Source organism: Grus americana, chromosome 20, assembly GCF_028858705.1.
Source record: "Grus americana isolate bGruAme1 chromosome 20, bGruAme1.mat, whole genome shotgun sequence".
NCBI lineage: Eukaryota > Metazoa > Chordata > Aves > Gruiformes > Gruidae > Grus > Grus americana.
The window spans coordinates 944,274-971,499 of NC_072871.1; the positions used below are offsets into that span (position 1 = coordinate 944,274).

General features: G+C 56.8%; 2 protein-coding genes across 13 annotated transcripts in view; one reads left to right on the forward strand and one right to left on the reverse strand.

Moving 5' to 3' along the window:
* Positions 1 to 2,912: 2,912 nt before the first annotated feature.
* LRRC26 (leucine rich repeat containing 26) lies at positions 2,913 to 6,741 on the forward strand. The gene is made up of 3 exons (XM_054849156.1): positions 2,913 to 2,921; positions 3,877 to 4,564; positions 5,244 to 6,741. Exons 1-3 carry the CDS (start codon positions 2,913 to 2,915, stop codon positions 5,522 to 5,524), a joined length of 978 nt encoding a protein of 325 aa, XP_054705131.1. The 3' UTR covers positions 5,525 to 6,741.
* Positions 6,742 to 8,041: 1,300 nt separating this feature from the next.
* The window catches only part of GRIN1 (glutamate ionotropic receptor NMDA type subunit 1), a 40,238-nt gene continuing 21,053 nt past the window's right edge, over positions 8,042 to 27,226 (reverse strand). For 2 of the 12 annotated variants that reach the window (XM_054849009.1, XM_054849011.1), the window contains 13 exons: positions 26,625 to 26,760; positions 25,569 to 25,696; positions 25,223 to 25,387; positions 24,790 to 24,908; positions 23,978 to 24,090; positions 23,299 to 23,447; positions 22,349 to 22,506; positions 21,725 to 21,886; positions 19,826 to 19,935; positions 18,510 to 18,655; positions 16,622 to 16,873; positions 15,761 to 15,871; positions 11,745 to 12,908 (listed from right to left, as the gene is read on the reverse strand). In XM_054849009.1, the coding sequence (XP_054704984.1) occupies positions 12,705 to 12,908; positions 15,761 to 15,871; positions 16,622 to 16,873; positions 18,510 to 18,655; positions 19,826 to 19,935; positions 21,725 to 21,886; positions 22,349 to 22,506; positions 23,299 to 23,447; positions 23,978 to 24,090; positions 24,790 to 24,908; positions 25,223 to 25,387; positions 25,569 to 25,696; positions 26,625 to 26,760 (1,953 nt within the window). In that variant the 3' untranslated portion in view covers positions 11,745 to 12,704. Of the gene's footprint in view, positions 9,758 to 11,744; positions 12,909 to 15,760; positions 15,872 to 16,621; positions 16,874 to 17,034; positions 17,077 to 18,509; positions 18,656 to 19,825; positions 19,936 to 21,724; positions 21,887 to 22,348; positions 22,507 to 23,298; positions 23,448 to 23,977; positions 24,091 to 24,789; positions 24,909 to 25,222; positions 25,388 to 25,568; positions 25,697 to 26,624; positions 26,761 to 27,226 lie in introns of those variants that run through there. The other 10 variants (XM_054849016.1, XM_054849017.1, XM_054849014.1 and 7 more) reach the window with 7 other exon arrangements.

Here is a 27,226-nt window from a genome sequence, read left to right on the forward strand (position 1 = left end):
TTGCTGGGATTTGGGGTGCAACAGCGGGGATGAGGATGCCCTCACTCTCTCATCCTGCCCACCCACCCCTCTGACAACTCAGAAACCTGGTTGAGCCATCACGGATGTTCCCTGGCCCCTGTCCCAGGGCTTGCTCGCACCCGGCTTCTCCATGTGACACCCCTGCCAAGCATCCCCCAGGCAGGGGACATGGGAGCCTGGCACAGTACAGCAACACAGTGATGCTCTGGGGACAGTGTCTGGCACCCTGAAAGCTTTGTGCCTATTAAACAACTCTCTGTTGACCCTGCTGGGCTGCATGTCTTGGTCATATTTGTTGGTAAGCCTCCAGCTACCTTGGGACAAGCCCTGCCTGTGGTGGGGATGGGACAGGGAAAAATGACCTGCCCTGCCACATTTCTTTCCTTTGTTTGCTCTGTTTGCTGTTTGCATGAGAAATTTGGGTGTTGGGGTAGCCAGACAGTTGAAATCGAGGATGACAGAACCCATAGGAACTCCTGCTTGGCCTTGTGCTCCATGGCTTGTGCCAGGTTTGGTTTTCCTGCCTGACCCTCTCCCCACCTCCCTGCCTGCACACCTGCATGCAGCCCGTAGAGAAGTCCCTCGGCTGTTTTTCCAGGTCATCTCTTTGCATGGCTTTCCCTGCCTGACTCTGAACAGGAGGTGCAAGGCCGAGAGCCCAAACAGCTGGGACTGCATTTAACAGAGGCCAAACGGGGAGGACTGGGGTGCAGCAGGGTGATACTGATATAGTTCTTGGGCAGGGCTTGGGGTTGCCTGGGCAGCTCTTGTGGTCCTTCCTCAGAGCCCATTTTCTGCATCTGTTTTCCATGTGGTTTACGAGCTCCTGCAATATCCTAGCATCAGGCACCACTGGCTGCCCCCTGGGGCTCAGCAGGGGACCCCAGCCTGCGGCTCCCTGGGGCCAGCAGTGACCTCGTGCACCCTGGGCAGTCCTGGTGCCTGGCTGTTCCCTGCACTGGGTGCCAGCACTGTAGCTGGAGTCCAGCGCCCACCCCATGCACAGCACCCACACCGTGCTCAGCACCCACACCGTGCACGGCACCCACACCATGCGTAGCGCCCATGCACAATTCTGCCACTTGGTGTCACCTGCCGTAAAAAAAGTCAGAGCTGAGATGTTCCCAGCAGAGCCCAACCCCGGGAGCTCCTGCCATGGGAGCAGGGCCACCAGGGATGCTCCAGGGCAGAGGTGCCCAGGGGGGACAGCAGAAGCATAGTGTGGTTCAGGGACTCCATGGGGTAGCTATCTGCCTGTCTCGGATCTTTAATTACATGGAAGCATGAAATAAATTAAAGCATTCAAAGATAAAAGGGATAAAAGCTGACAAAGAGTCTTAAAGCACATTCCCCTCCATCTTCATCTCTCCCCAAATACTCCACGGTGTGTGGTGGAAAGAGTTTGGGAAGGGCCCATCCCTCCCCTGGGCACAGCTCCACACAAAGATGCCAGCAGGTCTCTGTGCTCAGCCCGGCTCCTTGGGTCCTAGCTTTCCAACAGTGGAGGGTGACAAAGACCCATGGCTCCCTGTCCCTCGCTCCGGGTTCTTGCCTCTATGCTCCCACCCCTGCTCCAACACATTCCCCAGCACCAGAACCAAGCTGTGAAGCTTGGCCCTTGCAGTGTTCCTCTGCCTGTGTCCCTGGTGCTCCCAGCTAGTGGCTGGTCTCTAAAGGAGTTTATCTGCCCCTCCATCACCTCATTGCAGGAACGGTCGTGATGTGCTGGCTGGGCACCGTGATTTACACCCCTTGGCCAGAGCAGGGCTGGTGTTGAGCCCTGTGCCTTGGGGGACTCCTCCATCGGTCAGCACAGGCCCCCTAAGCTGTCCTTGCACAGAGGATGCTTGGAGCAGCCTCTCCCAGTGCTGGCCTGGGGTCAGGCTGCACTGTTCCATCAGGAGCCCAAAACAGGAGGAGGCATCACAGCGGGAGAGCGGGGCACCAGCGGGTGCAGCCCTGGTGGGGGATGGGGACCTGGGCTCTCCTGCAGGGTGCTGGGTGCCCCATTCCAGAGAAGGGGACAGTGAGAGGGATGCACGTTCTGCCAAGCACTGGCAGCGTGTGTGAAGGGACAGTGGTGGCTCTGCTGGGGTTCAGGACCTCAAAGGGTCACCAGCCAGTGATTGCAGTGGGGTGCAGCCAATGTATGCAAAACAAGAGTGGGGCCAGGCACAACCAGCACCAGTCCTGCGCTTGGCCAGTGTCCCTGGCAGGTAGGACACTGGGGACATCTCTTGCCATATGCCATGGGGGTGTGCAGCAGGCTGCAGTGAGGGGTTTGCAGAGGAGCTAAGATGGGTTCACAGCCTCCTGGGCTCTCTGAGCACAAAAGCTGGAAATGGACTTGCTTTTAATAGTTTTGGGGTTTTTTCCAATTAATTTTGCACTTCTCACCTGATCCCAGATGGCTGCAGGCAGTGGGCAATGCAACACCTGGGGAGGAAAAGTGTTTTGGGATGGGGCTCCCTAAAAATTCAGATCCCCATATAGCCCGCAGTTGCTGGAGGGATGAACTGGTGCTGCAGCCCCATGTGGCTGTGGGTTTGTGCCCTGCTTCGGGGCTGGGCTGGGCTGGGCTAGAGGATTCCTCTGAATTATTTCCAGATGGGGATTAATGCAGCAAACTCGGTTTGCTGCAGGATAGATAAACAAACCAAAGCTCCTCTGGGTGCTATTAATAAACTGGTCTGCCTGCTGCTTCTGCCTCAGATTTGGGAACATCCTGGTCCTGGCGTGGGGCGCAGCCATGTGCTACCCTGCTGCCCTTCCTGCCCTTTGACTGTGGGACAGAGGTGCCAGGGATTCCTCCAGAACTGTGACCGCCAGGGTCCAAAGCTGCTGCAAGGGTGTGAGTGGAGGATGGTGTCTCTGCTCTGGGCCCCCCCTCCATGTTGCGGGTGGGATGAGGTGCTGCCGGTCGTGTCTGCTGAGTTCTGCTAGGGATGGTGGGTGCTGGGCGGTGACTCCTCTCCTCTCCAGCCTTCTGCTGCAGAGCTTCAGGCAGCTTTGAAACAGGAGCAGGTGTAAACAGGGTGGAGGCAGACTTTGAGCCCTCTCGTACCAGTGCTGCTGTGCCGGGGCGAGGGTAAACAAGTTTTGGGCGGCTGTAGCCCAGCAAGCTCACCTTTCCCATACCTCCTCATGTGGGGGCTCCTGAGTGTCCCCCAGCATGCAAGCAGCTGTGTGATCCTGCCGAGGAGGAGGAGGGTGGCTCATGGGACTCACATCCCAACCCTCCTCATTTTGGCATGGCTTGTGGTCTCCTGCCACGGGCAAACAGAGCCTGGCCACAAGCTGGTCTCAGAGGGGTGGCCTGTGGCTCCCAGCAGAGCTCCCCACTGAGGATCTCTGGGCATGGTGGGCCAGCACAGAAGACAGGGTTAGACCTGCCGATGATACGATTTAAGCTTTGTCCCACCCCAGCCATCTATGTGGGACATACACCCCTCTGTGTCCTGTGTCCATACACCCCTCTGTACGTGGCTAGTGAGGCAGCACACCCATGGGGGATGCCCCATGGGGAGGACAGAGGCCAAGAGATGGACCTGGTTTTGCTTTTTTCCAGCTCTCCAGCCTGCAGCGCACACAAGCAGTTAATCCCATGCCATGCAGAGCTGGCTGCTTACCTGGCTGGAGCAGTGCCTGGCAGAGGGAGGGACAAGGGCATGGCTCCACACCTTGCCAGGGCAGGCATCACTGCAAAAATATTTGCTGAAAAAAGTGCAGCTCCACCCCAAGGAAGACTGGGGCTGGGAGCACAGCCTGTTCCAGGTTTGCAGACAGAGGGTGGCAGCAAGTGGTGCAGGGGGGAATGCGCACGGCTGCAAGTCCACCCACTCCCTTTGCTGCCAGGCACTGCCCGGCACCTCTGCTCGGCACCACCGGGCTCACCCAAGAGTGCCAGGCAGGCACGGGTGGTTGGGCAAGGCAACGGACACCAGGGATCCTGCCTGTGGGGGAATCCCAGCACTGGAGGTCGGGGAGCCCTCAGCTGCCATGGGCTGCTGGAGGGGCCCCAGCACCGTACTGGTCTGCCTGCTTCTCCTGCGCCCACTGCCCTCGCCAGCCTGCCCTGCCGCCTGCCGCTGCTCCTTGGGGGAGGCGGACTGCAGCGAGCATGGCCTCAGAGAGGTGCCGCAGAGCTTGTCGGCCAACACCAGCACCCTGTGGCTTGGCTACAACTTCATCACGGTGCTGAGGCCGCGCTCCTTCCCTCCCTTGCCGGGACTGCTGCTGCTCAGCCTGCCCCACAACCACCTGGAGCTGATCCACAGCCAGGCACTGGTGGGGCTCGGGGCACTGCAGGAGCTGGATCTCAGCAACAACTACCTCACCGTGCTCAGCCCTGAAACCTTCCTGCCCCTCACCAACCTGGCCAAGCTCAACCTGGGCAGCAACAGGCTGAGGGAGCTGGAGCCCAGGGTGCTGCGTGCCCTGCCCCAGCTCCAAGCCCTTCTCCTGCAGGACAACCCCTGGGTGTGCAGCTGCGGCATCCTGCCCCTCTGGCGCTGGCTCAGCCACAACAGGGAAAAAGTGCGAGGTGAGTGCCCGGAGGACCGTGTCTCCAAGCCCCCCACCCGCTCCATGCTGGCTGGTCATCCTGTTGGGGCTGAGACTGGGCTCAGCACACTGGCTGCCAGCTGGCCATGGGCTCGTGTGGTCAGTGCCCATGGGGGTATGGTGAGGTTCCCCAGGACCTGTCCTCAGGACATGGCTCCTGTGCCCACTTGGGTGGATGCATCCCTGGGTCTGGTCCCTGGTGCTCACCCTTGGTCCTTGGTCACCAGCAGGGATTGCCTGGAGAGGAGGGCTGGGCAACGACTCAGTGATGGGCATCCACTGCTCACAGCTCCCCACATTTGCCCCCTGGGAACCAGGCCCACCACCTTGCCTGCCCCATCTACTGCCCTGCTCCATCCTATCCTGCCCCAAACCTATTTTCCAGTGCCTTCACCAAAACTGTGCCCACCTCCCCATCCATCCCATCCCATCCCATCCCATCCCATCCCATCCCATCCCACTCCCTGGGATGCAGGGCGTGGATGAGCTCTGAACCTTCACTTCTTTGTACCCTTCCCTGGGCTATCTTGGTCAACCTGGCCCCTGTCCTCCTGCCCTGGTTCTGTCTGTCCCATACAGACCTTCCATCCCCTCTGTCCTTGACACCTGCCTTGCCCCAGCTGCCCAGTGTGCCCATCAGCACTGCTTTTCTCTTCCAGAGAAGAGTTTGCTCCTCTGCAGAGTCCCGGAGCAGCTGAACCATTATCCAATCATGGCCTTAGGGAATGAGTCCTTCAGGCAATGCCAGGACACTTCACTGTCCACCCAACAATACATCGCCTTCCTGATCATTGGACCATTCTCCTTCATGGCCAGCATCTTCTTCTGCACCTTCATGGGCTCCATCATAGTCGTTTACAACAACCTGCGCAAGGAACCCCACTTCTGGAGGAGACCCGGCATCTGCAAGGGCCACTGCAGCAGGGCAACCAGGTTTTAGCCCTGGACAGGCCGTGGTCTGTGCCCTTCTCCAGCTGTCTTCACCCCCCCTGTTGCAAACATTTCCCTGTGGACCGGTGAGAGGATGCTCTGTTCCTGGAAATCACTTTTCTTCCTCCTCCCAGAGTCCCCCGAGATGATGCCAAGCTCCCTCTGTCCTGCTGCGGAGGGGGGAGCAGCCTCCAGCTCAGCCCCTCTGCAGGGCACGGTCTGACCGCAGCTGCTCTCCATTTTGCAGCCCCAAGCCACACTTGGACCTGCACATCCCCTTCCTGGGGAGGGTCAGGTGATTCTTCTTCTCCAGCTCACCCTGTCCTGCCCCTTCTGCTGCCCAGGGGCCTCAGCGTGCATTTCAGGATGTACTGTGTGCCTCCGAGTGACTTTTGGTGCATCCTGGGAGCCCCTGTGTACACCTCAGGACACACCATATTCCTCTGGGTGCCTTTCAGTGCAGCCCAGGAGCCTCTGTGTGCCTTTCAGTTTGCCCCAAGGCCCTCCTTGGGCCTTTTGGTGCCCCCAGCACTCCCCATCTGCCAGTCAGTGACCCCAGCAGCCTCATTGTGCCTTTCTGTGCCCTCAAGACCCTTTGGCTTGGCTTTTCGTGTATCCAAGCACCACCCATTTGGCTCTCTGTGTCCTGACAGGCATTGGTTTGCCTTTTGATGCACACCAGAGCTCTCCGTGTGCTTTTTGGTGCACCTGACAATCTCTGGGTGCTTTTAGGGCACTCCAGAGCCTCCATGGGACTTTCAGAAAGCCCCAGACCCCTCCATGTGCTGCCCAAGGACAGGGCAGGTAGAAAAATGCTTCTTTCAAAAGTTTTTTTTTTTTCCTTGAGACAGAGCTGTTGATGCTGAGAAGTCTCAGCCAACAACCAAGATCTAGGGTGAGGCTGAGGTTTAGGGTCAGGGTTGGAAAGAGACAAAGCCTTGAGCTCCCGCTGATGTGGTTTGGCAAAGGGGCTGCCAAAGGATGGGTGAAGCTGCACAGCAGTTCCTCGCCCAATAGCTTTTCCCTTAGGCTAAAGCTCATCCAAGGCAGAGGTCTACGGTTAGCTCAGTGATGGGAGCAGGGACAAAAACGCTCATGTGGGTTTACAGCCCAGAGCCTGCAGTGCTTGCTGCTGCCTCACCTCCCATCGCCCACAAAAAGGGGCTGGGGCTGCCCCTGCATCTCCCTGCCCTGCCGCCTCCTGCCCTCCCCTGTGGAAAAGCTTCTCCCCAGCATTGCATGGAAATGCTTAGTGAGCTACTGGGAGGTGGCCTGGAAGGAGCTGGAGTGTGCTCCAGAGGAAAGCATAAGCTGCGGTGATGGATGATTCTCTCCAGATGGAGCAACAGCCCTTTCTGGCATGAGTTCTTACCCATTGCAAGGCAGTAAGAGCCACAAGATAACTGTGGCCATCAGCATCCCTCCGTTTGCTCGATCTCTTGCCCATGCAAGAGCTGAGGGACAAGCCAGGGATGCGGTGGGGGTCAATGCATCCTTTGGCAAGCACTTGGAAAGGGTTACATAAATCAAGCAGAGAATAAATCAGATGCCACCTCAGTTGTGGCTTGCTCCCATTTTTATTTTCAAGAGAAAAACTGACCCAGCATTCTGCCACACCACTCCATTCCCACTCGGCTCTTCCCGTGGTGCTTCTCCCCAGCACAGGGTGTGAGGCTGTGGGGAGCTGGTGAAAGCAGCAGCTCCTGCCGTGTTACCAGCCCTGCCCCTGGGACGGCTGCAGGTCCTCTGCCGGGATCAGCCCCTTGTACAGTGCCTTTCCCAGGAGCAATCCCAGCTCTCCCAGGCCTTCTCTAGTGACAGCACTCGGTCCTCCCCAAGAAGGCCTGGGCTTCCCATTTGGAGCTAGGACCTTGCTTGTCACCCTGCGTGGGCACCTGAACATCCTGATCATCCTGAGACTGGGACCCCCATGGAGGTTGGGCTGGTGGTCTCAGCACATAGGCAATATGCTGTGAAGGAGTGATGTGGCTTTCAGTTCAGCCCAGGGGAGCTGCGTTTTGCAAATCCCTCAGGGCACCTCCCTGCAGATGGACTGATGTGCAGGGTCTTCCCCAGGCACTTTCATCCCTGCGGTCTGCCCTCTGTTCCCAAAGGCCAGCCCCTCTGGCAGTGCCCCAGGCTGGCTCCTAGGAGCCAGGGAGCTCAGCAGTGGCAGGGGCTGTTTTTCCCCTGGATGGAGGTGGGTGTGAGAGGCAGCTTGCGTGGTGCTGGTATTTGGGTGGTTTCGGACTGTCTCCGGCTCTCCACTGCCAGGCTGGCACTGGGTGTCCAGGCTGTCCATCAGCCTGGCATGCCAGAATGGTGATGCCCCTTCCCTCTTGATCTTCCCCCGCAGCTCCTGGCCTTTCTCCCTGCTGTCTTCTCCAACCCTCCCCATCCCTCCACCTTTTACTGTTTGCAAACCCTGCAGCAGTGCAGGGTGAGGCTCTGATTCAGCACGGGACTCCCTGCCAGCTTTGCCAGAAGGCAGAGACGGAAAGAGGCACGCAGCACTGGAATAAACCACTTCATGATCCAGTCTAGACTTTACTGAGCTGTTGCAAAAACTTGGTATTAATGTTACATTGACGTATAAAGTAGAATGGGTCCAATTTCTCAGCTGGAGTGAGATGAACTTGACGGAGCCACTGCAGTCAGTGGGACGATGCTCACAGACCTCAGCTGCTGTCTGAAAATCCTGCCTGCAAAGGCTGCCGACGCTCAGGGGGAAGCCCCATCTGCTCAGCTGGGGCAAGGAGAAGGCAGTTCATGCCACTGGAGCTTGGTATCACGTTGCAGGTGGATTTTCCACCTTCACAGGAGGCGGGATGGGATGTTGCCTGTGCACGTGCTGTAGCTGCTCATCATCAGCCTGGCTGGTGCCAGATGCTTCCCCGATGCTGGTGTCTCCACACCCGCTCACAGCACTCACAGGGAGGGTGCTCAGGGATGCTGGCACATGGGCACATATGTTTGAGGGGAGGAAGGTGTGGGGAGGAACGGCGTCCGCCTGTCTCGTTTGGTTCCCTTCTCCTGGACTGGGATGCAGTTTCCATGTCTCCAGGTTCAGGCAGATGCAGCCACATGAGCTGGGGCTTCAGGGCTGCTGCGGGAGCTGCTGGCAAGCTTGAACTGCAGGTGAGCGTGGCAGGGAAGCTGCCAGTGCCTGCTATGGTGCCCCGACCCTGCAGGCAGGCTGGGTGGCTGCTGCAGAGACTGCAGCACACAGTAAGCCATGACCAGCCAGCAGCATGTCTCCTTGCATTGCTGGTGCTGAGGCAGTGTGGAGCTTGGCTAAAGGTCAATGCAACCATCCAGAGCCATTGCCTTTGAGATCTTCCTGGCCAGGAGATCCACAGTGTGAGAGCTACATGCTGGCCATGGCCAGGTCCTGGCAATGTCTTCAGTGCAGGAGAGGTGGGGAGCCAGGATCTTGGCCAACATGTTATGAGCTCCAGAGTACCACGTTTAGCACAGGATCGTGGGCTGCACAGCTGGGAGCACTCCTGCTTCAAACAGACCATGTACAGGAGCCAAGTCATAGCCATGGGCTGATGGGAAGGAGGAACAGGGGGTTCGTCCCCTACGAGGAGCAGAGCACACATCTTCCAGCTCCTGCTGCAAAGGGGGGTCACTCAGCACAGCAGGAACACGTGCCCAACCTGCCAAACTGCGCCAGCTGCTCCAGCTGCTTGCGACCACGAGCACATTGCACTGGAGCCCTCCGGGGTGGTGGGAGATGTGGAGGACACGTCTGAAGGGACGTGCATGTGCTGAGGAGCCTGAAGCCTGCAAAGTGAAGCACACGTTTATAGTCTGGCACCAGCTCTTCCCTGCTACTGTGGGAGGGCAGGCACCATGTGCCTTTTGAAGTCCTTTCCCCTTGCACGTAGCCATCCAGTGGCAATACTGATTATCAACAGCACTGGTTGGAAGCATTTATCTTTGTACAGTGAAGTCCAAACCGTGTCCTGGTTCTGCCGTGCATTCTGGGACACGAGGAGGGCAGCAGGCCTAGGAAGGGAGGGAGATATACAATGAAGTCACTGTGTATGGATGAAGGATGCTTTCCTCCCATCTCACCCAGAAGAACCCATCAGTGTCCCTTGAAAGGCAGTCCCGGCTGTGCCTTCCGACTGTGTTGGGCAAGGACTGATGGCCCTCGGGGAGAAGGTCACACCACAGTGCTGACTGAGGGGTCGGAGAGGTTGAGCTGGCCAGTGATGTCGGTGGGATGATATTGCTGCAACACACAAATACACAGACAAGGAGAAAGAAGTGTTAGGCAGTTCTGGTGCTTGCCCCCACCTCTACTTACATCCCATGTGTCCCTACAGGGTATCTCTTGGGGGTGATGCAACAGCCGAAACCCGCTGCTGGCTGAGGTCCCCTTCCCAATGCAATCCAGGCTTGTGCAGAGGTCGTTGCAGACACTCTCCAAGCACCCTACAGCTGGGCAGGGAGGACACCCAGAAGCGCCGCGCAGCTTCTGCAGAGTGTGGCAGCCGCGTCGCCTGCTGAGCGAGCCCCTCTCTGCTCTGGGATTGCTACAAGACAAAGCCTGTGACTCATCAGCCCAGCCCACGGCTGAACCTGTGTTTGGAGGGTCTGGCTGGGTTTTGGCATCTCTCTGGTGCCAGATCAAGCTGTGCTTTGAGGCCAGGGCGTTTCACCTCCTTGCTTGAACGACTCTGCTTTGACTACCCTTTCATGCAGGTGAGGAGATGTGCAGTGTGGTTGACTTGTGATAAACTGTGCATCAATTGCTAATGTGAAAATACAGCCTGTGCTGGAGATGTGGCCTGGATTTGGGGTTCTGCACTCCTTGTGGATGGGGGGGCTTGGCAAACGCTTCCTGGGAAAGACCTCCCCAGCCACAGTCCCACCAGCCAGCAAACAGGGAGAGCAGAAATACCCTTCAAAAGGCAAGAAAAAAGTCCTTCCTCCCCAGGCAGGGATTTACAACCGGGCAGTTATTTTCTCCCTTCCTCCTTCCATACTCCCTTCCTCTCCCAGTTCCACTCTCCTAACTCCAAACACTGAACTGGAAGCCCTGTCCAGCCCTGCTGCAAGAGCGGGTGGCATGGAGCATCTTGTGCTGCTTTCTGGGGACCCAAATCAGTGCCAGGGCAGGAAAGGGTCTTGGTGGGTCTCGTGTGCTGCAGCGCGGACCCTCTCCAGTGACGTTTGCCCAGCCCTTTACCACGCTACCCAGGAGGGCTGCCATTTTGCTGGGCTCCCGGGGGGATTTTACCCATCTTGTGTTGGTCAGTGGTGACTGTGGCCCCCGCAGTGCTGCTGGTGGCTCTGGCACTGTGGCTACCCTGCGTGGCTCTACACCCTGCCTCCTGCCACAGGGAGGTCTGGGGTCCCCCCGAGCGTTGCGTGGGGTCCTCGGGGCTGCCCTGCTCTGCCCAGTCTTGTGCTTCACCAGGACCCCTCACTGGGGAGCTGCTGGGGCAGGGGCGGGAGCCAACATGCTCCTGTCTCTCCGGTACACGTGCTGGGGAGCATCTCACGGGGTCACTCTTTCATGTAGGGGACTAGCTAATATTAAAATGGAGCCTCTGAGAAATTCCTAGCTGCAGCCTCGCTTTGCTAAGTGGCAACACCTTGGCCGTCGCCCATTTGCACAGAGAACGGCCGAGGCGATCCTGGAGTCGCTCTGCTGCCCTGGGGGGATCTTTTTATGGCTAGTCATCAGACCACGAAAAAACACCCATCTTTCTCCCCAAAATGGGTGCAGCCACCCCCTCCTTGCGAAAAATTAAGATTCCAGCTAAATGCAATTTTTTCTTTCCATAGCAAAATGGCCTGAAGGCATGCGCTCGCGGGACGGGGCTTGATTCCCGCAGGGAGGAGAGGCGAGTGGGAAAGGGGAGAGGCTGGGTGACTCACGGGTGGAGAAGAAGGAGGAACTTGAGATACAAAAAGGAACCGGCAGAAGAAAGGTCCTTTGTTAAGTATCCTGCCTGATGCAAGTGGCGGGGAGGGGGAAAGCGGTGTGTGCATGTGTGTGTGTGCATGTGCCTCGGTGCCCGTGTATGTGTGGCTGCTGCGGTGGAAAGCTGGAGGTCTAGCAGGGCAGGCTGGGGCGTTCTGGCCTCTCTGCACAGCTCTGGGGGTGGGAAATGCTAAAGTAACCAAGCGAAGTGGGGAATCTGGCCAGAAAAATTAAAATACAAGAGCATGGCTTTTGATTTGAAAGCATATCTCCTCCAATCACAGAGTTATCACAGGGTAACATTCTCATTTACTTTTTTTGTGTAGAGTTCATGCATGCAATTTTTAATAATAAAAATTAAAAAAAAAGGAAAAGAAAAAAAGCAAGAAAACTGTCATATCAAAACTATGTTAAAGTAGAACTAATGCTAGAAGCACATATCAGTAATTTAGGATAAATTATGTTACAGGGATGGTGCAATTATCCCCAAACCAAACATTATAAAGCCAAGAAATTAATCAATATTAACCGTAGAAGAGACTCAAACATGTTAAGGTATGGAAGTGAAGTGAAGGCACCAAAAACTTTAAATGACAACCAGGAAGAAAATATAGACAAGAACTTAATATGTCTTTAAAAATGACTTCAACCTAATCTGGGCTCGTATGGTAGTCCCTGGCTGGTGGAAGATTTTCTGGAAGAATTTTGAACTTTTTGTTTTTTAATTAAAAATTAGGATTCCAGCTAAATGCAATCTTGCTGTAGAAAACGTCAAACTTTCCTTTAAAAAAAAAAATTAGTTGTCTTTGACCTACTTTTGGTTCTTTTGGGCCAAAAACTAGGTTCTTTTTCAGCCAAGAAGCGTTTGGCTATGGGACTGCTGATCCTTCACTGAAAAGGTGACCTTTTCCATGAACCCCCTTGGTTCTCGACCAGCTCTGGCACCATCCCCATGGCTGCAGGGCGAGCATCGCCTCGCAGCACCGGGCCCTCGCTTGGCGGTGACGTTGGACGTGTGTCATGCTGTATCTGGGGGGGGATGCCCGTGGGCTGGCAGTGTGACTCTGCAGGGGCTGATGACGGCTGCGGTGGGGGGGCTAAGGGACCTGTGCGCCTCGTTATGTGTCTGTACAAAATGTGCCGGCTCAGAAGGTGTCTGTGTGGTTTATGCGTCTCACATGGCTTCTGTGTGGTTGCAGTATCGTGGGTGGCTGCGATGGATGGCAGTACGTCAGCTCTGCGAGTGCTATTCGAGTTGCAGGAGCTGCCTATGGGGAACACATGCATCTCCTCCTGGGGCGGTGGGGATGATGTGCCGCGGAGAGGCTGTGCAGCTCGGGTGATGGTGGGCGCTAGGACGTTCAGAGTGGGGTGGTAGCTTCCCAGGGCTGTCTTGGCTCCATGGTGCCAGCCTGTCTCTCTGGCACTCCTGAGGGACCATTCTGCAGGGCTGCAGAGCAGAATCCATTTTTAAAACTCCCGACAACGAAAAGGAAAGAAGCAAGGCCACCAGGTTTGCGTCTTTCGCTCTCTAGCCAGGAGAGCCCATGGGGCTGGGGTCAGCCTGGCCTTCCAGCCCCATGGGCTCTCGAGCCTTGCCCATCTGAGACCTGGTGTGGGCCCGCGGTTCTGCCGAGCACCATGAAACAGAGCGCCTCGCTGCTTTCTTGTCTTTACAAGGACCCCAGGCAACGTGTCCCAGCATGCTACGTACTCATGGGGCCTTCCACAGCAGGAGGGCATTGGGGTCTCTGAGCCAGGGCTGCTGCATGGAAGTGGAGGGCACCAAATGGCAGGCTGTGACATGAGCTGGTGGCAGCACCCTCCAGCTGGCCGCTCACCCTGCAGAGCAACCAGCAGGTCTGCCCGACATCACGACAAAGCTCACTCCACCGTGGGTCTCCCACAATAGCTGGACCTTGGCCTTGCTAGCCTCCATCTTGGCCCCGTTGGCATGGATGTTGGCCCCACTAGCCTGTTCTTGACCCAAACTAGCCCGATTCCCTGGGGAATGTGTCCTGGGGCCCCGGCCACGTCGCCCCATGGCAGGCAGAAGACTGCGACAGGCTCCCAGGCAGTGGAGCATTGTTGCCCATAGCTGCCCCGCAGATGCAGCTGCCCCCAAAGCAGGGCCCATCCTCTGAGATAAGTGAGGCCATCATCTTCCTTCATGACTCGCCCATGAGTAATGTGCCGAGAAGAGAGTGTGGCCAGGGCCCAAAGCAAAACAGGGCTCCTGGGAGCCCCATGTCCCATTGGTCCCTACTAGGGAAAGGAAGGGGAGAGCACAGCTCCATCGCTAGCCCATGCGACATCTGGTGCAGGTGGCCCCCAGACCTGGTCATGTCAGGGCATCGGGGTGCCCCTACCCTGGGGCAGAGAGCACTATGGAGTGGTGTGGGGTAGGATCGATGCCACACCATGGAGCAGGATCAGGCCCAGGATGCCTCCCCAAGGAGGGAGCAATGTGGGAGGGAGGTACCAGGGGTGCCACACACCGGCTGTCCCATTGTTCCTGGGTTCATCCCCTCTCCTGTGCCTACCATGGGCACCGGTCCCTCCAGGTGCCCACTTCACTGTAATGCTCCTGCTCTCCCAGGACAGGACCACTTGGTTTTCTAACCATGAAGTGTTCAAACGCAACAAAACATGGGGTCCACTCAGGACACACTGAGGGCCCTCCCACCAGATCTTTCTGCAATTTTTTCTCCCTTTTTTCTGTGCATCCCACCTGTCCCTCCTCCTCCTCACTCTTCCCATCTTCTCCCCCCTGCACCACCCGCCCTATCTCTGTCTCCTCTCCCCTGGTTGGGGCTCAGGCCACCAAGACACAAACTGCAACCTTCCTGTAGAGCTGCTCAGGGGGTGCAGCAGTGGGAAGGGTGGCCCAAGACATGGGGGCATCACCAGGACAAGGTGCTGCCCAGGGAGCATGGGGGCAGCGCAGGAGATGACAGGGATGCCCGTCTTCCCTGTGGGGTACGGGGGATGAGTAGTGAGAGTGTGGGTCCCCCCCCCGTGCCTGCCAGGCTTTGAGGTGACAGCGAGAGGAGCACTTCGTGTGAGACGGTGGCAGCCGAGCCTGGCCGAAGGCTCAGCTGTCCCTGGGGCCGTGTCCCAGGGGTGCTCCAGGAGCTTCTCCAGATGGAGCCTGCATTGGTGTCAAAGGCAGCCGCCTCCATTTTGCCTACAGAGCCGTGGCCCTGAGACCCCCTGCAACATCGCGTGCTGCTCCCCGAGGTGCCTGCGGCCGGGGACGGGCCATCCTGCCCCACGCCGCCACCGTCCCCCCATCCCTGCCATGCCTTGCTCCTCAGGCAGCCTGGCGGGGAGCCTGCTCTGAGCAACCCTGGGCAGAAACCCGCCGGTCACCCCGGGGAGGCGATTTTGTCAAGCCCGTCACGCCGGGAGGTCGGGCAGCAAAACGCAGTGGCCGCTGCCACACGAGACAACAGAGTAGCCACAGTGCAGAGTGTCATACAACAGACGGCAACATGCAGAGGGACACCGGCTCAGTCCAACAGACCAACAGCCCAACCTGACGCTGAAGAGTGTCTGAAGCTCCAGCACGAGCAGACACATTTGCACATTTGGAAACAGCTGGCTTTAGAGGCAGCAATTTGGAAATTTTCTCTGGTTACATGAAAGCAGTTTTACTCTGAGGCAGAAAACACGTTTGAACCGAGGCTGGGTCTTTAACAACCTCCTCTTTCAAGCTTTTGTGTCTCTTTTCTAGAGCTGCGTTACTGCTGACAATAACCAGAGACAGCTGTCACTCCTGTGCCGAGGACTACGTCCCGAATGCTAATTGTCACAAACAAAAATCACATGTAGAGAATGTGACACGCATGGCTCTCGGTGAGGTGACACGGTGCCCAAATTAAATCGGGGTGATCGTTTTTAGGCATACAATGACAAACAGGTACAGGAACACTCAGGAACAGAAAAAAAAAAAAAATGTCATCGGTTTCAAGAGGGCAGCACCGGTAAGGTGAGCGAAGCACAGAGAGGAACATCAGAAATCATCCAGGCAAAAAGAAAACAAAAAACAAAACAAAAACTCAGTTGCATCTCCCAACTCATCACAGGACTCCAAGCCACCTCCTGCCTGCCCTCCAGGATCCCAGCATCCTTTCAGGTACACGGGATGGCTGACTCACTGACTCACTGACTGACTGGTGACGAACATGAGCTATGCATGTACACTGGCAGCTTCGGGATGGGTGTGTGGCAGTCGATGGGATGGCAGAAGAGAGAAAGAGAGAGAAAGAGAGAGGGCAGAATTGTTCTTCTTCCTCTTACCGTATCCTTGGAGGACCTACGTCTCTTGAAGCTGGAGGCCAGGGTGGAGGTGATGGACCTAAAAGTGGCTTTCTTTTTAGGGTCAGGTTCTGCTCTACCACTTTTTCTATCCTAAAATGAATATGTATAAGTGATTAGATCTCTAGTGTGTTGTTGGAAACGCTAAATCTATTTGAATACTGCCCCGTGTCATGTCCTTCTTTTAGGTGAGAAAGCTACTGGAGGTGTCCTGTCACTCCCAGTCCTCCAAGGGCCTCCGTGACCCATGGCTACAGCACGGCCGCCACGCTGCTACAGCTACGGGGCCGGCCGCGCGTCTGGAGCGCTGGAAACCCCTCTGGGGAGTAGCCCTGCTCTCCTGGGTGTCTGCGTCCAGGCCAGCACAGCTGACCTCGCTTCCTGGGGATGCTCTGCCTGGCGCCCTGCCCCTCGCTTCCACTGCTGGCCTGGCTGGACCGAGAGGTGAGATGCTGTACCTACCACTAAAAATTAAAAAAAAAAAAAAATTAAATAAAATTGCTCAGGGCCTTTTCTGAGGCTGAATCCTAGTGCCACAAGAGAGAGAGAGGACTGCATTGAAAGAGAAGTCATTGTATGAATATTCTGTAAAAAAAATGTATTCAAAAATTTAAATGACGCAGTTGTGCAAAGCCGAACGTGGTTGTTGGTGGTGGTGTTTTGTTTTTTTCCCAAAGTAAAACGGTTAAAAAAAAAAAAAGGAAACTGGAAGAAAAAGAAAAGAAAAAAAAGGAAAAGAAAGGGAGGAGGCAAAGCGTTAGCGCTATGATGTCATCAGGGTCGGGATGAACTCAAAGAGAAACAGAACTGAAAAATGTAGCCATTGGTGTTAGCGAGTCGGACCTGGTTAGCGCAGGCTGGGAGCACCAGCCGCCATGGTGCGGGGGCAGCGAGCCGTGGGGACCGGCCGCGCTCTGCGGCGGGCGCTGAGAACGATTCCTCCCCAATTGCTTTCGTGCCAATGAGTGTGACCTTTCCGACGGGGGACGGAGTGACCAGGTCTGGCTCTGCTACCGCACGGGGGTAACCAAAATGTATCCCGCTGGTGCGTAGAGCATGCTCGGGGATACATTTGCTCCTCCTTCTCAGTTCTCTCTTTTGCGGACATGCACAAACGGAAAGGAAAGCAAGATGAATGGAATGAAATGTCTTTTTCTTCCATGGCATCTCAGGAAATAGCCATGGCAAAACTGTGATCCCAAAAACCATTATTTTTGTTTGTTTGTTTTAACAAATAAATCTTTCCACTTGCCTACCTTCTAGCAATGTACCAGATACTAGTGCTCTGACGTTTCCTCCTGTGGAAAAGTCTTACAATGTCAAACGGCTCTTTACCATGAGGCTGTTCACCCCCACAGGGCAGCATGCTTTGCTCACAGTCCCACAGACTCTGCCCAAGGACCCAGTGCAGTATTTTCTAGAAGGTTGGCAAGTGAAAAATGGCAGTGCGACTAGTGTGCTCTGTCCCAGCAGCCTTAACCCCCTTGGTGCTGCTGCTTTTTGGAAGCAAAAGAAAAAAAAATAAAAAAGAAAAAAAAATAGAGAGATGGCTTTTCCGAGACTCTTATCAGTGAACTGAACCCAGCGAGCTCTCAGGATATAGCAGCCCGGCCTCGTGCTTCCCCTCGCTGCTCTCGGGCAGGTCGCTTCCACCCGGGCAGCCCACCCGCACGCCCCAGCCAGCGCTGCCCCGCAGGGCCACCGCTCCGGGCTCTTTTTGGGGTCCCCGAGCCTCATTCTCTCTCTTTCATTCACTGGCTCTGCTGCGAACGGCAGTCTCCTTTAGTCACCTAAAGGATCTCTTGCTCTTTGAATGCCGGTTTGCTTCCCCAAGGGAGAAAAGCAGCCCAGGCAATTCAGAGAGAGCCTCCAGCTGCCCTAAATTGGGGTTCTGGGGCACTGTGGGGCTCAGCCCCAAAAGCAGCGGGGTAAGGGAAGTGTGAGGCTAGTGGCCCACGGACATGCCCACGGCTCGGTGTCACTGCCAGGCACCACTGACCCTCCCGGGCTCCCCTGCCTGAGCGGCACAAAGGTGTTTTAGAGGTGGGAGAGGCCGGGGAGAGCAATGGCCCCAGGGAAGGGACCCAGGGGAGCCTTGGCGCTGACAGGCACCGGCATTGCTGGCTCCCGTGTGGGGAGATGTCCTTGTCTCCAAATGACAAGAGCACGCACCACCTCTTTTTGGAGTTGGTCCTGGGTATCACAAAGGCTACCGCACCCCCGGAGAGCGGGCAGGGAGGGAGAGGCGATGGAAACCATCCCTGGAGCATTTCTCCACCTGAGCACTGGGCAGGGATGCTCAGCGGCAGCAGATTAACCCTCCCGTCTGCTGGTGAGCATGGCCAGAGCCAGACAGCAGGGCAGAGTGCCTGCAAAGGGAGCTGCACTGGCATTGTTTGCTCAGCTAGGGCAAGATGTGGCTCTGGCATGTGGTCCCCAGCAGAACAAAGTCACCATCCCGAGCACCGTCGGGGCATTTGGGCCAGATCTCTGTCCCAGAGCTGTGCACGACTCCTCCCAGGAGAGATGGCATTGGCCAAAGGTAGCTCCCGGGGACAAGGCAGGGACCCTACAGCTTGCTAGCCACCCAGTAATGCCCAGCTGGAGTTACTGGGGTGCGGGGTGGGGGACAGAGGGCCCAATACTAATCCACAGCTCTGCATTCACTGATTTGGTGAAGGAATGGAAAACGCACCTGTTGGAGATTTGCTCTAAAAACGGTTTGTCCTACCTGCAGGTTTTTCCTCCACACATTAACGGCCGCAAACGCCAGCTGCATCTGCTTCCTCCGCGCGTCCTTATGCCTTTTGTAAGCTATTTCTATGAATATTAAAAATATCCCGGCAACAATACCTCCAGCCACCAGCATAAACACACCTGAAATAAGCAGGAAAGTTACAGGGGGCAATGGAAATTGCACCATGACACTTCATTTCCTCTGTATCACGCTCAGCAACAGGAGCATCTGCCAACCCAGGGTCCCCCTGGCCCCCCGCCATCCCCCCGCACTCCTGGAAGGGCCGGGAAAGGGAACCCAGCAGAGCAGGGCAGGCGCTGCAGGTTGGGCACCCGCGGTGATGGACAGAAAGGTGATGGGGTGCTGGATGTCTGTGCAAGCTCCTGTCGGTCGGGCACAGGGCACCGGCTGTGCTGCAGCGATGCTGGGGGCAGGCACAGCACACTGGGTGCTGCACCGAGAACCAGGGCAGACCCTGTCCCCTGGGGCTGTAGGGTTGTTTGCACCAGAAACTCAGCTCTGGTGCTCCCATTTGGCCCATTGGGAAGGAAAGCTGTACACAGAGTTCTCTGTGCTGTCCTTGGTTGGCTGCAACCCTCAGGGCTGACATTTAGGGAGTGGTGTCTTGAGGAGACGGAGCCATGTGCCCTCTCTCTCTGTGCTTCTGCCCTCGCCCACGGTGCCAGCGAGGACGGGGTCCCATCAGACACCTCTCATCCCATATCGTCATGTTGGTTGGGTGAAGGAGAGGCAGCACCCCGTCGCTGCAAAAGGTGAGCCCATCTGGGGGAAATGTGCAGCCTTTGCAAAGAGGGACCAAGAAAAAAACCCTTCTGTATCGATTATCCTCCTCCTGCCCCCTGCCTGCTGCCCAGAGCCAGCCGGGACACACTCCTTGGGGCTGGGGGGCTGCCCCTCACCGCCAGCTCCCTCCTGCAGCAGGGTCCTTGCTCGCCTCCGCGGCTGCTCTCGCCTCCCCCGAGGTGCTGCTCCCCTCTCTCTGCCTTGGCGACAGCTCTGATTTCACCGTGACAGCCGCAGTTTGGCCAGAGCAGAGGGAGGGGAGCAATGTTCAAAGCAGGACAGCCCCACCGATGAGAAAGCCACCCCAGGGAAGGTGGGGAAAGCTTCGCGGAGCTGTTTCGGACAAGGTGGGATCGGAGCCCAACACAGCAGCCTCCCAGCGCTAGGAAAGCACAAACCCAGAAGAAGCAGAGCTTTGGACCGAGAGGAGAGCCCCGGAGAGGAGAATGTCTTGAGCGAAAGCAGGCTACCCAGCGAAGAGGAAGAAAGAGGTTTGCAGAACAAACCTGCCATATTTTCAAAGGTGAGTGTTGCTGGGGCATTGCTACGGGAATCACACTCCTGATACCTCACCCAAGTCTTGTCCAAATCCTCCATGAAGCCGTTCTCGTGGGACCTGAAAGCACAAGGAGACAGGACAGAGTAGTCACTGGGGACCAGCCACAGGCAGCTGGGGCACATGCTCTTTGTGCCTTCATGCTCTCCATTCTAGGACTCTACACTTGTCTGCGGCCTACAAACACAAGGACCGATGATGTGTGTGCATGCACGTTTATGTGCACGTGCCTGGCTGACTGCATGTGTGTGCACGAGCACATGCTTGCATGGCTTTTGTGTAGAGAGTGTCTGCAGTGGGTATCCATGCTGCATGTGTTTGCACGCCACCCTGCACACAGCCAGTGCTGCCACAAGCCACGTGCACGGTGCAGCAGGTGCAAGGAGGCATCCACAGCTGCCTGGTGCCCACTGCCCCATGCCTGAGAGCTGGGAGCTGGCCGGCTGCTGCCAAAAAGAGCCCTGTGTAAGCTCGGTTCCCAAGGGGAGGGATGGGCTGATGGGTGTAGGCAGCGCTCGGACAGTGTGCTCGGAGGGAGGCTGCAGGGAGCTGACATGAACCACATCCCCGGTCCCCCCACCTGCCACGGCTGCTCAGGAGCTCAGGCAATGCTGGACACCCCCCAATCCTGCCTGGTGATCACCAGCACCCTCTAGATCAGTGCAGGGGTATAACTGCTGCCTCGCAGCTCCCTGCTGTGCACGGCGAGGGCTGGGACTCCCCAACAACCTGGTGTCACAGCCTGGGGGGAAACAAACCATGTCGCCGCAGTGCTCATCTCTGCCTGAACCGCTGGTGGGGATGGAGGTGGGCACAGCACACGTCCCACCGTCCATCCCCCTGCACTTTCCTCCCCCTTGTTCCTGGCACATCCCCAGGCCGTATCCCTGGGCTTCCCCATGCTCTCCCAGGAGGACACCGAGGGCTCCTGCTGCCTCTCCAGGCCTCTCACATTGTCCCAAACCCCATCTGTCCCACCGCCACCCACCCCCATTGTAAGACCACCCCACGGACAGATTCCCATGGCTCCCTACATTACCCTGGGTCCTGCCTGTGTCTTCCACATCCTGCCCATCCTCTCTCTCAGGCCTTTCATCTCCACATCTTGGGCGGGACCCTGGTGGCTTCTGACCGTGTCTCTTTAAAATTAATCTCGCATGCCCCCCTCCCTCCACTTGCTGCTTCCCAGCTGCCTCTTATGCCATTGCTACATTCCTCCGTCTGCAACGAGCGTGGCATTTCCAAACTAATACAAGGAAATTCCTTTTTACCCATAATATCAGATTGACCTGTGGCACCCCACACTGCAGGCTGATGCTGGTACAAAAGCCTTAGCTGGACTCAACAGGAGTCCTGACTTATCTCTGCCTAACAGGAATAGCCAGACTTGAAAGAAAAACCCCTGGAAGATCAAGCCAGGGCAGCACAATGCTATCAGCCAGGGTGAGCTCACAGGGAGAAGTGGGGAAATGGCAGCACCCCTGCCTGCTGCTGCAGCCCGTGCCCTGCTCACAGGGACCTGGTGCTGGATGGCCCCAGGGCTGCTCTCTGTCAGCTTTGCCTATGCTCCTGCAGCCAAGCATGTCTGCTGCTCCATGCCCTGCTCTGCTCTGCCCTCCCACCAGCTCCGTGCTGCTCCCTGAGCCCTGTGAGCTGGAGCTGGGGCTGTGGGTGCCCACCCTGGTCACTCCAGCACGTTCCTTTCATCAGGAGTGACACGGCAACCCCCAGAGCCCCTGTCCCTGCGGAGGGTTTGGAGGGTGGGGTGGCAGTGCCTGGCACAAGGCTATTTGCATGCTAATACATGCAGCATTCGGGGCGAGCCCCATGCTGAGAGCCATGTACGGACTTGAGGATGGCCAGGGAGACGTTCTGCTTCCATGGGCTGTCCTTGCGCATCCCGATCCCGAAGCCGGAGCGGAAGAAAAGCTCCCCCGTCGTCACCAGGTCACACTTCTGGGAGGCTTCGAACTCCAGCACCGCCGAGTCCCAGATGAAGGCGTGGAGCTTGCTGGACACCGAGAGAGGACAGACAGGTAAGGTTGGGCAGCCCAGCTTGGGAGCAGCCACGATGGGAGCAGCGAGGGTGCTCCCAGCACTAATTTAAGCACTGATTATCATCACCCTCCTCCCAACAGGGTCTATCTATGTACTGCTGGGAGGCAAAAGACTTGGCAAAATTTTGGAGGAGTGTGAGGGGTTTATATGGGAGTTGAAGCCACCCAGCCTTGCACAGAAGCAACCACAAAGGCCGGAAAGGAGGGCCAGGGCTCTGAGCATGCCTTTCCTCACACAGACCTTGTGCTCTACATCCAGAGACCTAGCAGGTCTAGGACTAGAACTAGGCAGATCTCATCAAGCCATGCTTTTACTGCAGCTCCCTCCAGGTTTGCATCAGCCCTGCTTGCTCCACCGAACTGCAGCCCCCTAAACTCTTCTCAGCATGGCCAGGCAAGGTGCTGGCGCCACTCACTTGTCCCTCACTGCCTGGATGGCTTCGGCAGCACTCTCGTAGTTGTGCTTCTCCATGTGCCGGTACATGGTGCTCAGCTCCACCTGCCGTCGGAAGTAGATGTCCACCGAGCTCTGCTTCACCGTGGCATAGATGAACTTATCAGATGGGTTGCGCAGCTGGAAGGCAAGGTCAGGACTCCTATTTCTTCTGTCCTTCATCAACCAAACTGGCTCACCCCAAAGCTGGGTTTCCTAATTTCCCATCTTCAGGGACCTGTTTCCCAGAGGAGACCTTGGTCTCCCCAGCAGAGCTGAAGATGCTACGGGGCAGTGGATGCCATGGGGCAGTGGATGCTCTGGGACCATGGTGATGGGGCAGGGGATGCTATGGGACAGTGACACTGTGGCACTGAGGGTGCAGGAGGCCTGTGGATGCCATGGGGCTGGCAGTGCTGTGGGTGGAGGATGCAGTAGGGTGCGGGATGCTGTGGATCGGCGCTGCTGTGGGGAACATTCCTGTGTGCCTGGGCTGATAAGCTGTGGCTGTGTCCTTGCCAGAGCAGGAAATGGGTTTGAGGCATGCTGGTATCTGCTGAGAGTATTGACTGCACCGCAGGGACAATTTCATTAGTTATAACTCATCCATAATGAATCGTTTCCTCGTTGGTTAGTGCAGGCTCTCCAGGAACTGGCAGGCAGTTTCGCTGGGTACGTTCTATTTCTGGATAATGTTTTCCCTGCTGATCCCTCCCTGCGTCTGTCCGTTCCCACCCAGCACAGCGGCTCAGACCCGCCAGTGACAGCCCCAGGCAGGCTTGACCCCCTGGTACAGACCCACAGCCATGTCAGAGCAGGACACTGGGTACTATAAGCCATATTATATGAGCCAGGAGATACCCACTGGATGCATCTCCTGTTTCTCTGCCCAGAGGTGGACAGAGAAGGGGAAAGCAAGTGAGGGGTCATTACCCGAGGGTCGTTGATGCCCGTAATTCTCTCCTCAGGCCGGTCTAACACCAGGAAGGCTGCCAGGTTGGCAGTGTATGAAGCCACAATGATCATAGCAAAGCCAGCCCACACCATGCCAAGAATACGTGCAGAGAAACTCCGGGGAGCACCTGGAGGGAGAGAGGCGAGATCAGACTGGCACGACAAGGGCTTGACTTGGTCAACAAAGCTATGTCCATCCTACACGAGATCAATGGCAGCTGCAGATGTGCCCCATCTATCTGCTCTGCCGACAACCACGCAAGGGGCTCCTGCACTGCCCAAACCAAGAAAAACCCATGTCTCCTTCCAGGGCACGATGTGTCTCACCCTGAGCAGATGGGTAACCTTGAGCAGGAGAAGCAGCCCAAGAAGAACCCGTTTCCCATCACTGATCGTGAGGGGTAGCAGGATGGTCTGCACAAAGAGTGCCACAACTGTGCCACCCTGGCATCACCAAATTCCCCACCAGCCCACTCCCAGGGAAGGCTCAGGGAAGGAGGGCCGTACCCATTCACTGAATGGTCCCCCGAGGGCATCAGCCCTGCCACAGAGAGGACACAGTGGAAGAGGACACGGGCTTCTCCCCCAGCCCAGTGTCCTCCCTGGCTCAGGGCCAGGGCCACAGGGCAGAGTGGTCCCGCTGCGTGCTGCAACGCACCTTCTCCGATGCCGGAGTTCAGCAGGACTCCCCAGGAGAACCACATGGCCGAGGAGAGGGTCAGGGCATCTTCCTCCTCCTCCTCACTGTTCACTTTGAACCGGCCAAAAGGGCTGGAAAACAAGACAGAGAGCTCTCCTCACATTCCTTATCCCGGTTCCCAGGCCTCTCTGCTGTGCCCTATGTGTCCTGATGCAGCCCTGCATCACTCATCCCTACAGACCACACTTGTGCCCCAAACAGCTCTTCACCCCTCATGTCCCACTGCCTTGCATGTCCCCTCTGCTGATCTGCAACCCTGTCCATCACACTGGTACTGGTCCCATCACGCTTCCCTCTGGGCCAGAAAGATCATCCGATCCTGGCCAGCTCAAGCTTCTCCCACTGCAACATGAGGGCTCAATGCAGATTAGCCGCAAGAGCCTCTGGGCACAGGGCTAATGCGGGGGGACAGCCTTCCTGCCCTGCAGAGGAGCTGCCTTGGGGTCAAGGAAGGGGACTAACTCAGAGCCCAGGAGCTGATGGTCCCCTTGGTCAGGCATCAGCATGGCATCTGGTCTGACAGGCACGTTCCCACATATCCAGGTGCTGGGTATCCCACATATCCATATCTCTCAGCTTAGCAGCAGCCAAAGAGGCCAGAAGCCTCAGATCAGGGCTGGTGGGGAAGAGTAGGGGGTTTAGCTCCTGCAAGAGCCTCCTGAAGGGCTGCAGGGCTGTGCCTGAGCAAGACACTGCAGGGACCCAGGGGACGGTTCCCAGGAGCACCTCCCTGTCCCCTCCAGCCCTTGGGTGACCCAAAGCACATTCACCTGAATCGGTCTAAGAGGTACAACATCACTGCCACCACGTGCACAGACAGCCCCACCAGTAGCCAAAGCGTGCTCTGGAAAGGCTGCATGAACGAGTCCAAGGTGCTGCGGGGAATTTCCTAGAACACAGAAGAGAGGTGAACGGCGCTGGCACCCACCATGCCGATCTGGCTGGCCTCGCAAGGGCCCCTGCTCTGCTCCAAGCTCCTCCTGCTCTGTTACACAGGAAGGCTCAGGGGAGCCAAGTCAAGATCCAGCATTAAATCCAGCAAGCTGGCATCCTGCAGCAAAGGCTGGGATTTGCTGCTGCCCTGGGGTGGGCAGGGGGCAGCAGCTGAGGGAGCTAGGCATGGTGCAGACATGGCACGTGTCTGCAAGCTGGGGAGCAAGTGACACCTCCCCTGTCCACAAAACATGCCATCCCAACCCATACCTTCTTCACAAGGATGGTGAGGCCCTGGTACTTGAAGGGCTTGGAGAACTCAATGTACTGTGCCCGCTCATTGTTGATGGTGAGGGGGGCCACAATCATGTCTGCTTGGCCGCTCAGCAGCTCCCCCATCATCCCGTTCCACTCCTTCTTGTTGCTGTTGTTAACCTGCCAGAGAACCAGTGCAGGGTCAGCCCACTGCCCTGACACCTGTCCCCCACCAGCCAGGACCCCACACACATGCAGGCACCCCGCACTACCCTCCCACCCCACCCCTGCTCCAGAGAAGGGCCCAGGTGCGTTTCAACATACAACACAGGCAGAGATATCACAAGTTGTCCAAACTCACCCGCTCTTGGGTACCAAATTTACCGTCAGCCACCAGGTGAACCTCGTAGGTGAAGTTCATCACCCCCGCCAGCCGGATGAGCAGGTCGATGCAGAAGCCGTAGCAGCACAGTGCCACGGTGGGACGGCCTGTGGGCAGGAGAAAATGGGGGGACGAGTGGAGGCAGCCCTTTGCCAGGGACCCCATGCAGGATCCATGGCTGTCCCCAGCGAGAGCAGCCACCTGCACGGTTTTGGTTTCACATGACATATAATCACATTACGCAGGCAGGGCCATCTGCCTTGACCATCCTCTTCCACTGCCTCCATCACCCATGGGTGTGAGGGAAGCACAAGCATGGGAAGAAGGCAACCTGGGGGCAAAGGGGTCTCATTCATTTGCTGCGTCCCAGCTGAGGTAGGCTGAGAGCTGGTGCTACCACCCCACTGCAGGGGATGGAGGGGGCTTAGTACTAACATAAACCCATCAGGTTGAATACAGTCCAGGACACTGCTTGGGGCTGGCGGGACAGTTGTGCACAGGAAGGCGTGATGGGCCAAGGAGATGCACTTCAGGTGTATTTGGGCAAGCCTGGCATTGCTAAGCAGCTCACACCCCCACCAGGTGCACACTCCTAATCCTGAAACAGGGTCTCTCTAACAAAATGTTTCGAAACTGGTGTTGTTAGTACCAGTGCAGCAGGTGCTAATGTGCCTCGAGGTTCTTGCTTCTGCTTGAGATCAAGGCAAAGAGAATTGGAACATGTCAGGAGACAGAAACATGGGATGCAATCACCCAAAACAGCCCTGGAGCCCACCCAGAAGAGAGACAAGCAGGAAAGTCATCTGTTGGGGTCAAAAACCTGAATCCCAGTGCTCAGTTACCGCACAGCACTGCTGTGGGGCTGAGCTGATGGGGGGCATTTGGGGGCTAAATATGCTGTCACCTTTCTGCTCCTCATCCTCTGGGCCTCCTGTGTGACTGAGCAACCCCCCTGGGGACCCCTTCTTGGGACAGGAGTCTTCATCAGCTGGGTGGGCTGGGGGAGCTGCTGCGCTCACCACCAAACTCAGTTACCTGGGATGGTCTCATTGGGTCCAGTGCAAAAGACCTTTTTCACAGGATCTCCATTGATGGTGAATTCCTCCCTGCATGTCCCATCTGCTTGTGTGGGCTTCACATACACAAAGGGCTCTTGGTGGATTGTCACGATCTGCAAGGCAAAGCACAAATGCTCTCTTGTCTCCATTTCCCTTCAGAGCTGTTCTCCTGGGTGGGGAGCTGGGCTGCCCTCTCCACGCAAGCATGGCTAAAATGCCATGGTGTCCTCCTCAGCTGCCATCTCAGCACATTGGACCGCTCAGCCCAGCAGTGGGACCTGGCTTTGGCATGGGGAACAGCTGCTTTCCCTGCACCCAAGGTGAGGAACAGCCATATCAGCATCCTCCTGTGTGGCACTTTCACCTTGGCCTCAAAGCCTTTCACACCCCTCTCCCTAAGCGGACGCAGATGAGAGCTGCCGCATAGCCAGGATTAGTGGCCTGAATGTGCTCTAGACACGGTCACACAGCCCCAACTAATGCACATCTTTCACTCCTGCCCTGGACCTTTTCAGTAAAGCAGCATCCCAACAGATCTGCACCACTTCTGCAGGATTAAGGGCTCACTGCTGCTGGGAA